Raw genomic sequence first — 13,220 nt, 5'->3', positions numbered from 1 at the left:
CTTCTTCCAAAAGCGCAAGAAAATATACATATACACTGTGAACATAAAGATCAATTTTAAGTATCCTGCAGCAATTCCACTCCTATAGACAAAGGGGGAAAAAAAAGCACAGATTGTGTTCAATAAAATATAAAACAATGCTACATACCAAGATCACACCAGCTACTCTTAAGAAGTTTGCCAATAAAAACAGCAATGTTTACAGGTCTTCAACACCTTTTTATAATTAATGGAAAATGGGGCCAAGAACAATGCAGCAGTGAAAGAAAACATTGAAGAAAAATCACTTGTGTGCCATAAAAACTGAACGACTGGTGTCCAAGTAACACTTTGCATAAATCTTTTGTAATATTTTTTGCATTGTTCGTGTACAGCGTTCACCAGTTTTTTTGTTTTGTTTTTTAACACGTTATCTAAGCACAGACATCTCTTGGACATGAGGAGCTGAGCCGTGCCTTTCTTTCAGGCAGAACTGACTGTAAAGCACAAAAGAAAAAAGGCTGGACCAGTTCAATTTTTCATTCAAATCAATATAAAATGCCTCCACAAGAAGAAAAAAAGAAAGAGATTTAGGTCATAAATATTATTGACCTTTTAATAAGCACAGACAAGATGTTGACATCATCACCTGAAGAATAGATTAGGCAATTTAGATTAACAGTATCCAAAGAAATTGGTATTTTTCTCTTCTTTTAATTTCAGCTGATTCAGAAGTTAAGGAACAGTGTTTTGCACAAGTATTCATACATCCCGATTTTTGCCACATATCCTCACAATAAAAACAGAAACTCTGCACCACAAATCTACAAACTGGAATTTCAGTTGTTCAACAAAATAGCTGAAATTAGCATCTGCGATTTTGCCACAAGCTATCAATTGGATTTACGGCCGACTGGGTCAAACGTTACATTTCTAATAAAGGGTTTGTTTTATGCTTCAGTTTTTTTCAAGCCAACCAAAAATGTATACTTTGGTCTCATCTATGATATACTTTTGATTTTTGAATGATGAATATTGGTTTGTGAAACTCGCTTTCATAATCCGAACAAGCTTTAAACGTCTCCACAACTTTATCCCTTACCTGCCTGCTCCATTTCTTGGTCTTCATGTTTGTTCACTTTCAAAGAGCTGCTGTACTTACACTTATAGATATATATCGCTAGCTAATTAGGTAGCCTGGCAAAAATAAAAAATAAATAAAAACAGTCCATTGTTCTACACTATTTTACTATTTGATTCAAAGTTCGTACAGAATCTGGACCCTTGACTATTGAGAAGCGATTGCTTCGTAGTAAACGTTTCAAATTTTACCCAATTGCTCATGTTTACTTTCCCCGTCACGTATGTAATGCGCCAGTTCGACGTTCCGTAGCTTACCGGAAATTCACTGAGCTGTAAACAACCACCCTCCACTGTAAAGAGAGAAGTTCCGGACTGAACAAGATGGATGTTACTTTTAATTCAGTAATATTTGGAACCGTGGCAAACGCGGACTGAACGTCTTCGTTTGCTACCTCCGCTACCGTCGCTAAAACTACAGGGTGAATTCTAAACCAGCGCAAAAAATATACGTCATCGTTTACGATTTCTTTTTCTGCTCGCTGATTGGCCAGTTTGAAATTCTACCAGATAAATCCACTTTCACGAGAGAAAGGCCATACGGAGAGGTAACTTTCGCGTTACACAAGTTTAACACAAATACACTCCGCTTTTTTGTATTTTTATTTGCTATTAGAGACCTTCCTGTTTAAAATTGTGAACTAAGTTGAGTCTGAAACCGCATAAAACACTGATATAAATGCTATAAAAAGTATGAATACTTTGCAAGGCACTGCAAGTTCTCGCCCTGAAGATTATGCAGTTCTCTGCTCCGGCAGACCAGAGTTAGGGTATTGTTTATGACTGACCAGGGCTATTCATTGATTCTTCAAGCTATAACTTACCTAACATCTGCTGCTGCAACTGCTGTTTTCTGAAACTTGCTCCTCCTGTATGGAGTAACTTTTACTATACCCGGATAAATGCTGCTTCTTTCCATTAAACTCATGCATGTTTGATACAGAGAGGATTCCCCCACCCATGCGCTTCAATATTGAAGGCTTTTACCCTAATTGTGTACGTCTTTCTATGACTTTGCTAAAGTTCTAGCATAGAGAAAAGAAAAACACGTAATTGTTTAGTGTTGTGATGTGTCTGCAGTTTGAAAGCTTTTATAAATAAATGCTGTGAACATTAAGACCATGTCCGTTCATTTCTCCTGCAGATTGTAGGGCTGGGTGATGAATCAATTTGATCTATTAACTGAATCTATGGAAAGCCGGGATTTTTTTCCCCGCTAATGCGATTCTTGGGTTTCCATAGTTTAGTGATGTCAGGGCACCCAGGGCCGCCATCTTGTTTAACAAGCCTGTTTTACAGCTTCTGGTTATTTCGACTTTGAATTCAGGTCAACTCTACAATGGGATGTTAGGGCCAATCTAAGATTTTTCCTCGTTTTTTTTTTAAGTACAAGAATAAAATGATATTAAAATAATTCAGTTGTAATTTTGTGAAAAATCACAGATGAAAAATTAAGATATGTTGAGCATTTTAAGTCATATTTTGGTATAACTACAGATTCTCAGATTGTCAGATTTTGGTAACTAATTTTTTTCTAACTGACTCTTAATTTTAATACATATCTTTATTCTGTTAATATTACAGCCATATTCTCATAATTAAACAATAATTATTGTAGCCTTGCCCTAATACACTTGTACAATTCAGAAGGGAAGATTGAAATGAGATCTTATTAAAATATTTCCTTTCAGTCATTTGTTTTTCAGAAAAGAAAGAAAGAAAACCGATTAAGAACAGAAATCTACAACAGCATATTGGAATCACTGTAGTTAGAAAAAATAATTTTGGGTAAAAAAAACCCTAAAGTTTTCTAGAAAATACAAGACAATTTTTTTATCTCCAAAGGTTTAAAAGTTGCTAGAAAAAAACCTCAAAATTAATCTCAGAAAATTTATTTGTTCCTAGAAAATTTTTAAGTTTGAAAAATTGAAATTTTTGACTTTTGCAACTCAGAAATGTTCTTGTTTTTTCAAGAGAATTTATACGTTTTTTGGGGGATGATTATTTACTCTTCATTTTCTATTCCTATCGACAGACAGTGGCTCTAATAAAATATATAAAAAATATCAGACTGTTAAAGGCATGTTGCCCATACTCAGATCATCATGTTGATGTTAGAAATAAGGAGACCCGAAGTCCTAAACAATTCTAAACTTTTATTTTTTCCTAACAAGAGTGAAAAGAAACAAAGGCAACAGTAAAATGAAAAGTTTATACACAAACTCACGACAACTCTGTGTCTCCAATATCAACAATAATAATAATAATATAGTCATTTGAGCTCATAAACAAAAAATTGAGACCAGGTGAGTTACACTTAAGTAACCTTACTTTGCAAAGTGAAAATAATGAGGTGGTGGATCAGACTGAGAGGAATACATCATGGAGTCAAAAAGGATGGCATCTACAAAATCGAAGCATTGAGCAGAAGGTAAGGATGAAAGATAAAGCCAAGAGGTACATATATATTTATTCTGGAAAAGTAGCACCAAAAACATTAATGCCTGTTTTTAAAACACTTCCCAAAATTTACTCAGGGTGTTGAAAATGCACATCTCCTAAGAACAGCTTCAAACACAAGATTAAATACAACTAAAAAAAAAAAAAAAAAAAATGTGTAACCATGGTGCCGTTTGTCTCAGGTCAGCAGTCTTAAATCCTGCACTCAGCGTCGGGATTCAGGCCCAAATAACAGTTTAAATTAGCTTATCCAAGGTCAACATGAGAGCTCGAAGGAAGTGAAAGTGATGCTGTTGGTCCTGAGACTGAACTAGCGTTTAGCAACGTGGGGAGTAGTACAAAGTAAAACCGACTGACCTCGGAGAACTTGAAACCAAAGAAGCTGCTTTAACGGCAAGTCTCGCATCGGTCCAACAGTCTGGACAGAAATGTTCAGGTTATGTGACAAAATAATAAAAATGAGCGAGATACTGCTGAGTTATCGATGCGACGGTGGAGTGCAGAAGAAGAGTCATTTCTCTGTTAGTGTCTGACCACAAGAGTGAGGGATGAAGTGGCGTCGGGGTAAATGGAGGAGGAGGGAGTGGGGAGGGGAGCTGGGGGGATGTCCTGCATCTTTCTATAACTTGACACTGTTTCTGGCACGGAGAGTTCTGCTTCTCGAATTTCCTGGACAGATGTTTTTGCACGCAGCTCCCATGTTGGCTGCATCACAAAATCTGAGCAAACAGAAACAGGATTACGTTGTGATGAAATCAGGAGGCATTTAGAGGCGTTTCTGGGAACCAAAGCGTTACCTCTGGATGGATTTCGACGTTCAAGTGAGGAGGAGGCGGGCTTTTTTTCAGAGGGCAGGTTTTCTTCGACTGGGAGGCGTCCTGGGGTTGATGCCCTGCTGCGTCCGCGCTGCCGCCTCGGTGACCCTTTCTCTTCCTTTTGTCCTTGGGTCGTCCGCGGCTCGTCCTCGCCCCCCTCTGCTCCTCAAGCTCGATCTTTTGACAGAGTAAAAATGTTACTAATTCAGTTGCCAGAGCGTTTCATAAAAACACCTGGAGCCACATTCTTTAATTTTGCTTAATGCTTAATTCATTTTGATCATCAGATATAAATAATTAACCCGGGAATATTGCGTCATCACTAGCTGCGTTTCCACTGACCATACAATTGAACAATTTGACATTTTGAAAATAAATTTGCTTAATAGAAACAGCAATTTTGGAAAGAAATCAACTAATTTTTAGGTGAAAAGCTTTGGCACGAGGATGAGGTGATTTTTTTTTTCTTTTGCTGTATTGAAAACTGCAAATAAACACTTTCTTCACCTCACTAGAATCACATGATCCACTACAGGATGTTGCTTCTGGTGGAAACCTCAAAGAAGATGACGACAGGAAGTATTAGGAACATGATGGAGTGGAATTTTTTTTAATCACTTAAACTTATTCGTGTGTGATTTTAATTGCTTCTATTACTTAATGGAAACACCACAATTACAAAATTGTGCTTTTGTGTCATATTAGTGGAATATTGACAATGTTTTGCACACATCTATAATGGAAACGCAGCTGCTGCTCTCCAGATAAGTTATGGATTTAAACCTCCGTTCAGTTATCAAAATTACATTTTCACTGATCACCTCTGATTGGCAGCAAACAAATCAAAACACTGAAAAAAAAATCTGTTCTTTGTTTATTAAAGGTTTTCCGTTATGTAATTTTAAAAATCTTTACATTTAAGACAAACATGAATTAAAAAAATAAGTTGTCCCCATTAGATTTGAATATACACTGCTCAAAAAAATAAAGGGAACACTCAAATAACACATCCTAGATCTGAATGAATGAAATATTCTCATTGAATACTTTGTTCTGTACAAAGTTGAATGTGCTGACAACAAAATCACACAAAAATCATCAATGGAAATCAAATTTATTAACCAATGGAGGCCTGGATTTGGAGCCACACACAAAATTAAAGTGAAATGTTCCCTTTATTTTTTTGAGCAGTATATTTTTGTTCATATTTTAAGTTATTAAAGTATGTTGATGCTTTTTTACTCTGGCATTGAAGTTCAGTGCTTTTAAAAATCAAGGTAACCCGATTTTAGCACCTTATAACAGTACACAGTAAGTTTTGGGTTCTAGCCAACCATTAAAATCGCAGTTTTTAAGCCGTCTTCATTAATTACTCACTTTTTAATAATGTGTTCCTGAAATTTAAAAAGTTAAGGATAAAATTTTAAGATTTTTCTGAGTTTAATGAGTTACACATAAATAAAGCATCTGAATAGAAAAAAAACAGAAACCTTTGCTGAAAGCCTAAAGTGTATCTTTAGTTTTAATCCATTTTAATATACTCTCTGTTGTACAGCCGTAGCTTTGACCGAAACGTTTTTTGTTAGCTTTCATCAGAACGTTTTGCTGCATGTCTGTGCCTGACCTGAATGAGCGTCTGCAGAGTTTCCCTGGGAGGGTCTGAGGCGGCCTGCAGGACTCTGTGGATGGTGTAGGTCTGGTCCAAGGTGACCTCCAGCAGGTCTCCTTCCAGCTGCAGCTTCTCCAGCTGCTCCCTGGCGCTCGGGGACAGCGTCACCACTCGGCCCTTCAGCAGAGGCAGCAGGGGCAGCAGAGACTCCACGCCTGGGAGCAAAACAAGAGGGCAGCATTAAAAACGTTCCTTCAGCAGGATGCGGTCCGTAGGAAGAAACCAGTCCTACCTGTAACATTTGACTTCTTGCTGATGCCATTTTGACACTCAGTCTGCCAAACAGAGACGGGACACATATGTAAAGGTTTGACACGTTTATAGAAGATGTGACAAAGCTCAGGTCCTGTTACAACTAGAGCTGTTGAGATTACAATTATTTCAGTAATCTACTGTTTATTTTGACGATTAATTGAATTAAAAAATTATCGTGTTCTGCAGTAGTTACTTAAGGAAGTAAAAAATACATGAGAAAACAATAAATAAATAGTTTAGTTCTTTTTAACCCTCTTGTTGTCTTAAAAGATGATGAGCTTTTCGGTCTGGACGCAGTCTGGGAGCCTGGCACTGACACTGCGTGCGCTTTTACTAATTTTTGTGTGTGTGTGGTTTTGGGAACTGACGGTCTGACGGGACACCTCCCCTCACTCGGTCTTTGCTGTCAAATGTCTTATTAACCCTCCTGCTACAACCTCAGGACGATTAACAAGAAATTTTATTCCCTAAAACACAATTCAACTGAATAATTTTTAGTCGCAAGTTATAAGTATGAAAAAAGATTTGAAAGTGCAGAATTAGATGAGAAATGTTGCTAACTTTTAAAAATTAAACAGAAAAAACCTATTCTAATCTAGTCTCAAATTTTAATAATTCATAGATATTTCTTAAATTTTTTTCCAGTTTTTTCCACCCCACATTATTACTCTTCTTGATAAGCAAGAACAACAGGCAAGAAATTTATTATTTTTTTATTTTATAAAAAATAAAAGCTAAAAACAGGAAAGTTACACTAATAATCCAGCAGAAAGCAAAGTCAGAGGTCTGGAAGGATTTCAAACTAGTAGCAGTTTAAAATTTATCAGGTTTATTTTGCTCACTGTTGACCTCTGACAAGTCAAAATGCTAAAAATAAAATCTACTTTTCTTTGTTTACTGAAGTGTTTCTGCAGTAATTTAAATTCAAGACACTTGAGACATGTTTAATCACTTTAATTATAAGACCAACATGGTTTCAGTAAGTTGAGCCAATGGATTTAAATACATATTTTTATATATTTAAGTTATATAAATGATGTGTTTAACTCTGGCATGCAAGAACTGGGCTTTTAAATCCAGGTAACCCGACTTAAGCACTTTCTTGCTGTAAAAAATAAATAAACACAGTGCACTAAGGGAGCAACAATTTACTGGCTCAAACATTCTTAATTTTCTGAGATCTGTGATCATCATTTCAGATAATAAATTGATATCAGCCAAAATCAGAATTGGCAGGTCAGGCCAGGCTTTTTAAAGACTGTAATCGGCGGTTGGCCATAAAACTGCAGCTGGTGCTAAAAGGTAAAAGGTAACTAAATGAAGCCTCTGGGAATTTTAAAATTCGAATCATTTGACGAATCATTATGAGTTGCAACGTTAGGATGAAAACAGTAACAAGCTGAAAAACATAACTTACCTGTGAAGCATCGAGTTCCTTCGTCTTCTTTATGGGTGAACTGTCCTCTGTCAAGTCAATGACGCCGTCCTCTCCTTCTCCTCCCTCAGAGTCTGATAAGACGATAACTGAGTTCCCTTCTGCGTCCTTCTCCTTCTGCTCCTCTTTCTCTGCGAGTTCCTGCAGCTCCTGCAGCGCTCGCTGCAGCTCCGGCATCTCCAGCGCCTCCTTGGCCCGGCCCTGCCAGGTGATGGCTCGCTCCGTCAGACACTGCAGAGCCTCTCCTTCTGGCAGGCGCACGGGCAACCGCTGGAGCGCCACCAGCAACGCCAAGATGGTGGCCAAACGAGGGCGGCGCGACCGCTGACACTGAGGGCACAAAAAGCGGGTGTCCCAGTCCCACCAGCAGAGACGGTTGCTCTGTGGGCTGGAGGGCGGCAGGAGGGAGGGGAACGAAACGCAGCCGCCGTGGAACCAGTCCTTGCACAGATGGCAGCGGAGCTGAGGCGCCCGCGGCGGCCCGGCGCACACGCACACCGACTGAGCGGCGGCGGCGCTGCGGCTGCCGTTTCTGGTCTCCTTCACAGAGTCCCCAGAACAACACAACGCGTCCGTGTCCATGGTCTCGTCCCAGCGCCCGTTTTCCTTACAGCTCGCCGAGCTGAGTCCAGATTTACACAAGTTCAGTTTCTGTAGCCTCAGCAGCGCCTCCTTCTCCTGGTGCGCCCCTTCCTTGAAAGCCAAAACCTGGAAACAAAACACCGGCACAATCACACAAACGTATCTGGAGCCAGTGAGGCGTAAAACACAAATCTACAAAGAAAAACAAGAGAAAAAGAGTCGTTTGCTTTCTTTAGAGCAGGGGGGTTCAAAGACTTTGTCATGTGGGACAAAACTGTGAAGTTGAAAAAACTCGCAATGCAAAAATACAACATTTTATCAACTATTTTTGGTCTAGTTTCTAGCGAAAATATCTTAGTAAAACTTTAAATAAAACAAAACTTACTAGTAACTTTTCAGCAAAATACAGGAGCTTGTTTTAAATCAATAAATTCCACAATATTGATAAAACTGTTGCTTATAACGGGAAATATAAATTTTTCTAAGTGAAATAATCGGCCAGTGGAACTAGAACTGGGTTGCTAGGTGACAGGCTGGGGTTGCTAGGTAACAGTGCGTTGCCCCATCATGAAATAATCTGCCAGTAGAACTAGAACTTTTTCATCAATATTAAGGAATTATAGACTTGAAATAGACTCGTATAACTTCCTGAAAAGTTGTGTGCAAGTTAGTTTTGTCTCGTTTCAAGTGTATTAAGATATTTACACTAGAAACCAGATTTTGTGTTTTTTAGAAATAAAAATAAAATTAAGTCAGAAAAAGGTAATAATTTAACTTCTTTTAGATTTTGCTTGCAGAACAATAAACTAAATTACTATTATGCAGCTTCATAATAGTAATATAATAAACAAGCAAATAAATAGGAAAGTGAAGACTTATTCTTTGCAGATCTAAAACTTATAAAGGATTTTGCACATTTGTATTAAATTAAAAACATTTTGTTCTCAACTCAATTGAACAAATTAATCTTCAGTTATAAAAACAGAGAAAGAGTAACTTTCTTTGAAAATATTTGTTTTGCCAAGTTTAACAAATAAAATAAAATCCGATTTGGTGAAGCAAAGTCAACTATAAATAAAATTCTTTGAAAAGATGTTTAATTATTGCAAAAGCTGGTTATGAAGAGACAAATGTTTTGTCATTTTCCATTATGTCGATAATTTTACCCTGACTACAATGGCCTACATTTTTATCATTCTTGAATTGCAAAATTCAGTGAGAGGGCCAGAAAATGGCCCCCGGGCCACGGGTTGGACCCCCCTGCCCTGGAGGCTGGGGTTCAGGATTCTTACGATAGCTGCCGGGTCCCTGAGCGCCTGAGCAGAGAGACCCAAAGTGTTGGAATCGGAGTCGTCCAGGGTTTCGTCCAGCGGCTCCGACTCGGTCCGCCGCTCTCTCCTTTTCACACACGGACACAAAACCTGCAGCAGGCGAAGGATGGGTCACAGTTAACCCTTACAGCAGTTTGACAAGGTACGAGAAACACGATAAACCTGGAACTAAGAAGTATGTCATTAAAATGTCAATTTTAGTTATAGAATTAAAATTATGTAATTAATCTTAATAAGATAATTAAAATACAGACTGCTACAAGAGATCATTCCTGCCAACAGCCATCACCATCTACAGTAACTCTGAAGAATCTGAATTAATTAACATCTAATTTTCCTTTGGGATCAATAAAGTATTTCTGAATTTAAATTTGAACACAAAGTAAAGTGGCAACGACTAAATTTACAAAAATATATATACAGCTCTGGAAAAACTTAGGAGACGACTTCAACTGATCAGTTTCTCTGATTTTACTTTTTATAGGTCTATGTTTGAGAAAAGGGAACGTTGTTCTTTTATTCTATGAACTACTGTCAACATGTCTGAAATTCCAAGCAAAAATTTTGTATTTACATAAAATGAGAAATGGCCAAAATAACGAAAAAGTTCTAGTGCTTTCCAGAGGTTAACGGAATATTTTCCGTGTTTGACTGGTTAATTTTTTTTTAAACGAGGGGAAAATGTAAAGCCCGCCGGTCATTTGACAGGTTATAATTAACACCCCTGACTGGTGCACATGCGCAGACATTATAGACTTTACGCAAAGATTTAATCTCAGAGGCAACTAAAATCAATTAATAAAAAATACTTTCTGAATATCATCTGATGGACTCTGAACTAAATGGGTCTTTCTGACTGGGAGCTGACGGCGTGTTAAAGAGTGATGGACCGGACGATTTGGAGGCGCCTGGTTCAGAAGCGCATTACAAACCTTTGGTAGAAATGGCGCGTTTAAATTTCAGTCTCCATTACATACAGAACAGAGAAAACTAAAGAGAATGCAATGGTGAATCCATTTATAGTCTAAACAGAGTAGCCGACAGTTTATCTTGAGGAAATAAAAGTTCAGACATTAATTACACCCTAGTCCGCTGAACAACCAATGGAGGCGCGTCTCCGCTGCGAAGAATTAAACTTAACATCCTGCGATTTTAACAAATGGAGCTGAAGACGTTACCGTCCCGCGGCCAGAAGGAGAGCGGCGCTCAGAAGCGCAGCAGACGTAACATCTGTCTGTTTCGGGGAAGTGAAACCACGCAAAAAAAAAAAAAAATCCTCATAAAAGCGCACGTCCAGACCACAAACGGTAAAAAAAAGTTCAACTGATCTGTTTGGATCAGACAGACCCAACTGACTGATGATTTAGCGCAGGTTTCTCTGCAGATGCAACCAGGAGGAATTTATGAGGCTGTGTGTTCAGACAGCAGAAGGTGAAGTGATGTAATGTAAGTGGAGTCGTTTAATTTAATTTATTATAAGTTATTGGGGCCACAGTCAGTGGTTTTATGTCACTATGGTTAGATCCGTTCCTCTGCTTTATGTGTGATGGGATCTGGATTCACGGTTCAACTGGGTGAATATTAACTAAAACGCATAAAAATGTGGCTAAGTAGCCGATGTCAATGTGATTATAATTTGACAGGTAACAATGGTACATGACCGATTTCTGTTAATCCTATCGGTCAAAATGACAGAGAACAAAAAGGTCTAGCGTGACCTCTGGTGCTTTCAGACCTTAAATAATGCAAAGAAAACAAGTTGATATTCATTTAGAAACAAAAATATGAATGTTTTATCTCAGGAAGAGTTCAGGAATCAATATTTGGTGTAAAAACCAGGAGCTTTTCAGTGGGGCTCAGTGCAGTGGACTCTTAACAGGAAGGCTAACTGAAGAGTGTTCTGGCTTGTTTCACCTCCAGTAAACTGTGCTGACTGCTTTTCTTCAGGAAGGTTTTGGTGGCCTTGTCCCTCCAGGAGTGAGCGCTGGCCACCTGCAGCTCCAGCTGCCTCAGCTCCTCCATTAAGACCGGTAAGTCCCTCCCAATCGCCACCAGGCCCTCCAGGTCGTCCAGACATGGGTAATGCTCCCCGTTCTGCAACGACACATTTCATGACTATTTATTCATTTCTCCTGGCTTAGAGCACAAACATGAAAGAAGCAGCAAAAATATAGCAGGATCCTAAAATACTATAACCTTTTAGTTCGCTAATGCCATCCACTTTATAAATATATATATACCGTATTTTCCAGACTATAAACCACACCCCCAAAGTTTTTTTTATTAAAAAAACCAGTAAACATACACATATAAGCCGCAGATATGTCTGCCGCTCTAGGTTTTCCACAACGATGCGGCAGCACGCAGCAGAGTGGGGCGACTCATAACAGGCGGACCTGTTATGAGTCATAACAGGTCAATTGAATATCACATTTATTACAGTTGAAAAATAAAAAGTTGCCAAGTTTAGATTTAACTGAACTGATTACGGTAGTTTCCAAACGGTAACAGTAATAGGGCTGATCCTTCGTGTCTGCTACTAGCATGGGCTAAATGAAAACAGGCGCTTTCTTCTTCTTTAGATTTCAACGGCAGCTTGCATCCATTATTGCTGCACTACTGCCATCTGCTGGATCCTAATATCTATACCTCAAAGTCTCATAATGATCAGAGGATTACTTTAAAAAAATGAAAAATCTTCGTTTTCCCCTCAATGCTATTTAACTGATTAACAACATTCTCAAATTTCAATTCCCTATTAAAACCTAATTCTGTTCTAATGGGCGCTTTCTTTGATTTCCAATTTTGACTTCCAATGATTCACTTCCTGCTAAAGAGCCCCCCCTGGTGGTTGAAGAAAAATCCACATATAAGCTGCATGGTTCAAAGCTTAGAAAAATAGTAGCGGCTTATAGTCCAGAAAATACGGTATATTATTATTATTTTTCCCTCTTTTTATGTTATGTCAGTATGGTGATTTATGTTCATTAAGGGAATGCAAATTTTGCAAAATGTATGTAATGTAGATAAATCTATAATCTCCTGATTTTATATATATATATATATATTATATATATATATATATATCAAGATTCCTGAAACAAATTACTAAAATTATGTTAGAAAAATCTCACCATGTACTTTTTGTCTAATTCCTGGTTTATTTTATCTATTTTCCGTTTCAGATCAATTGTCTCAGGCTGCAAGGTGAAACATAAATGAAGTTGCCTCGACTTATTTCGTGTGTGTGAAGACATCTGCAGCATAAACTAGAACTACTTGGTAAGATTTTGTGTTTTTGCAGTGCAGAAGAGGTCCTGCTCCTGTATTTAGGATAAACTGCGTTGCTTGGTTTTCTTCGTACCTGGATTTCCTCCAGGTCTGTGACCCAGGCACGCGCGCGCGTCAGGCAGCCCCGCAGAGCCTCGATGTTGGGCAGCTTGACGGGGATAAGCTGGGCCTCGTTCACGATCGCCTCCAGGGTGGAGAGAGGATGTTTCTGCCTGCAGGAGCAAAACAAAAGATCATCTGACGTCTCTGCATCGTCATCACAG

The 13,220-nt window shown here is 38.4% G+C and overlaps 1 protein-coding gene across 3 annotated transcripts in view; it reads right to left on the bottom strand.

Annotated features, from left to right (window-relative positions):
• Positions 1-3,255: 3,255 nt before the first annotated feature.
• Positions 3,256-13,220, bottom strand: part of kdm5c (lysine demethylase 5C) — a 30,778-nt gene continuing 20,813 nt past the window's right edge. For all 3 annotated transcript variants that reach the window (XM_014983823.2, XM_014983825.2, XM_014983824.2), the window contains 8 exons: positions 13,031-13,169; positions 11,581-11,760; positions 9,628-9,756; positions 7,736-8,461; positions 6,296-6,338; positions 6,019-6,218; positions 4,377-4,571; positions 3,256-4,298 (listed from right to left, as the gene is read on the bottom strand). In XM_014983823.2, the coding sequence (XP_014839309.2) occupies positions 4,290-4,298; positions 4,377-4,571; positions 6,019-6,218; positions 6,296-6,338; positions 7,736-8,461; positions 9,628-9,756; positions 11,581-11,760; positions 13,031-13,169 (1,621 nt within the window). In that variant the 3' untranslated portion in view covers positions 3,256-4,289. The remainder of the gene's footprint in view (positions 4,299-4,376; positions 4,572-6,018; positions 6,219-6,295; positions 6,339-7,735; positions 8,462-9,627; positions 9,757-11,580; positions 11,761-13,030; positions 13,170-13,220) is intronic.

The sequence above is a fragment of the Poecilia mexicana genome, unplaced genomic scaffold (genome assembly GCF_051168715.1).
Source record: "Poecilia mexicana isolate PSO_F unplaced genomic scaffold, ASM5116871v1 scaffold_7, whole genome shotgun sequence".
NCBI classification, from domain to species: domain Eukaryota; kingdom Metazoa; phylum Chordata; class Actinopteri; order Cyprinodontiformes; family Poeciliidae; genus Poecilia; species Poecilia mexicana.
This window is presented reverse-complemented; position numbering and strand designations above follow the sequence as displayed.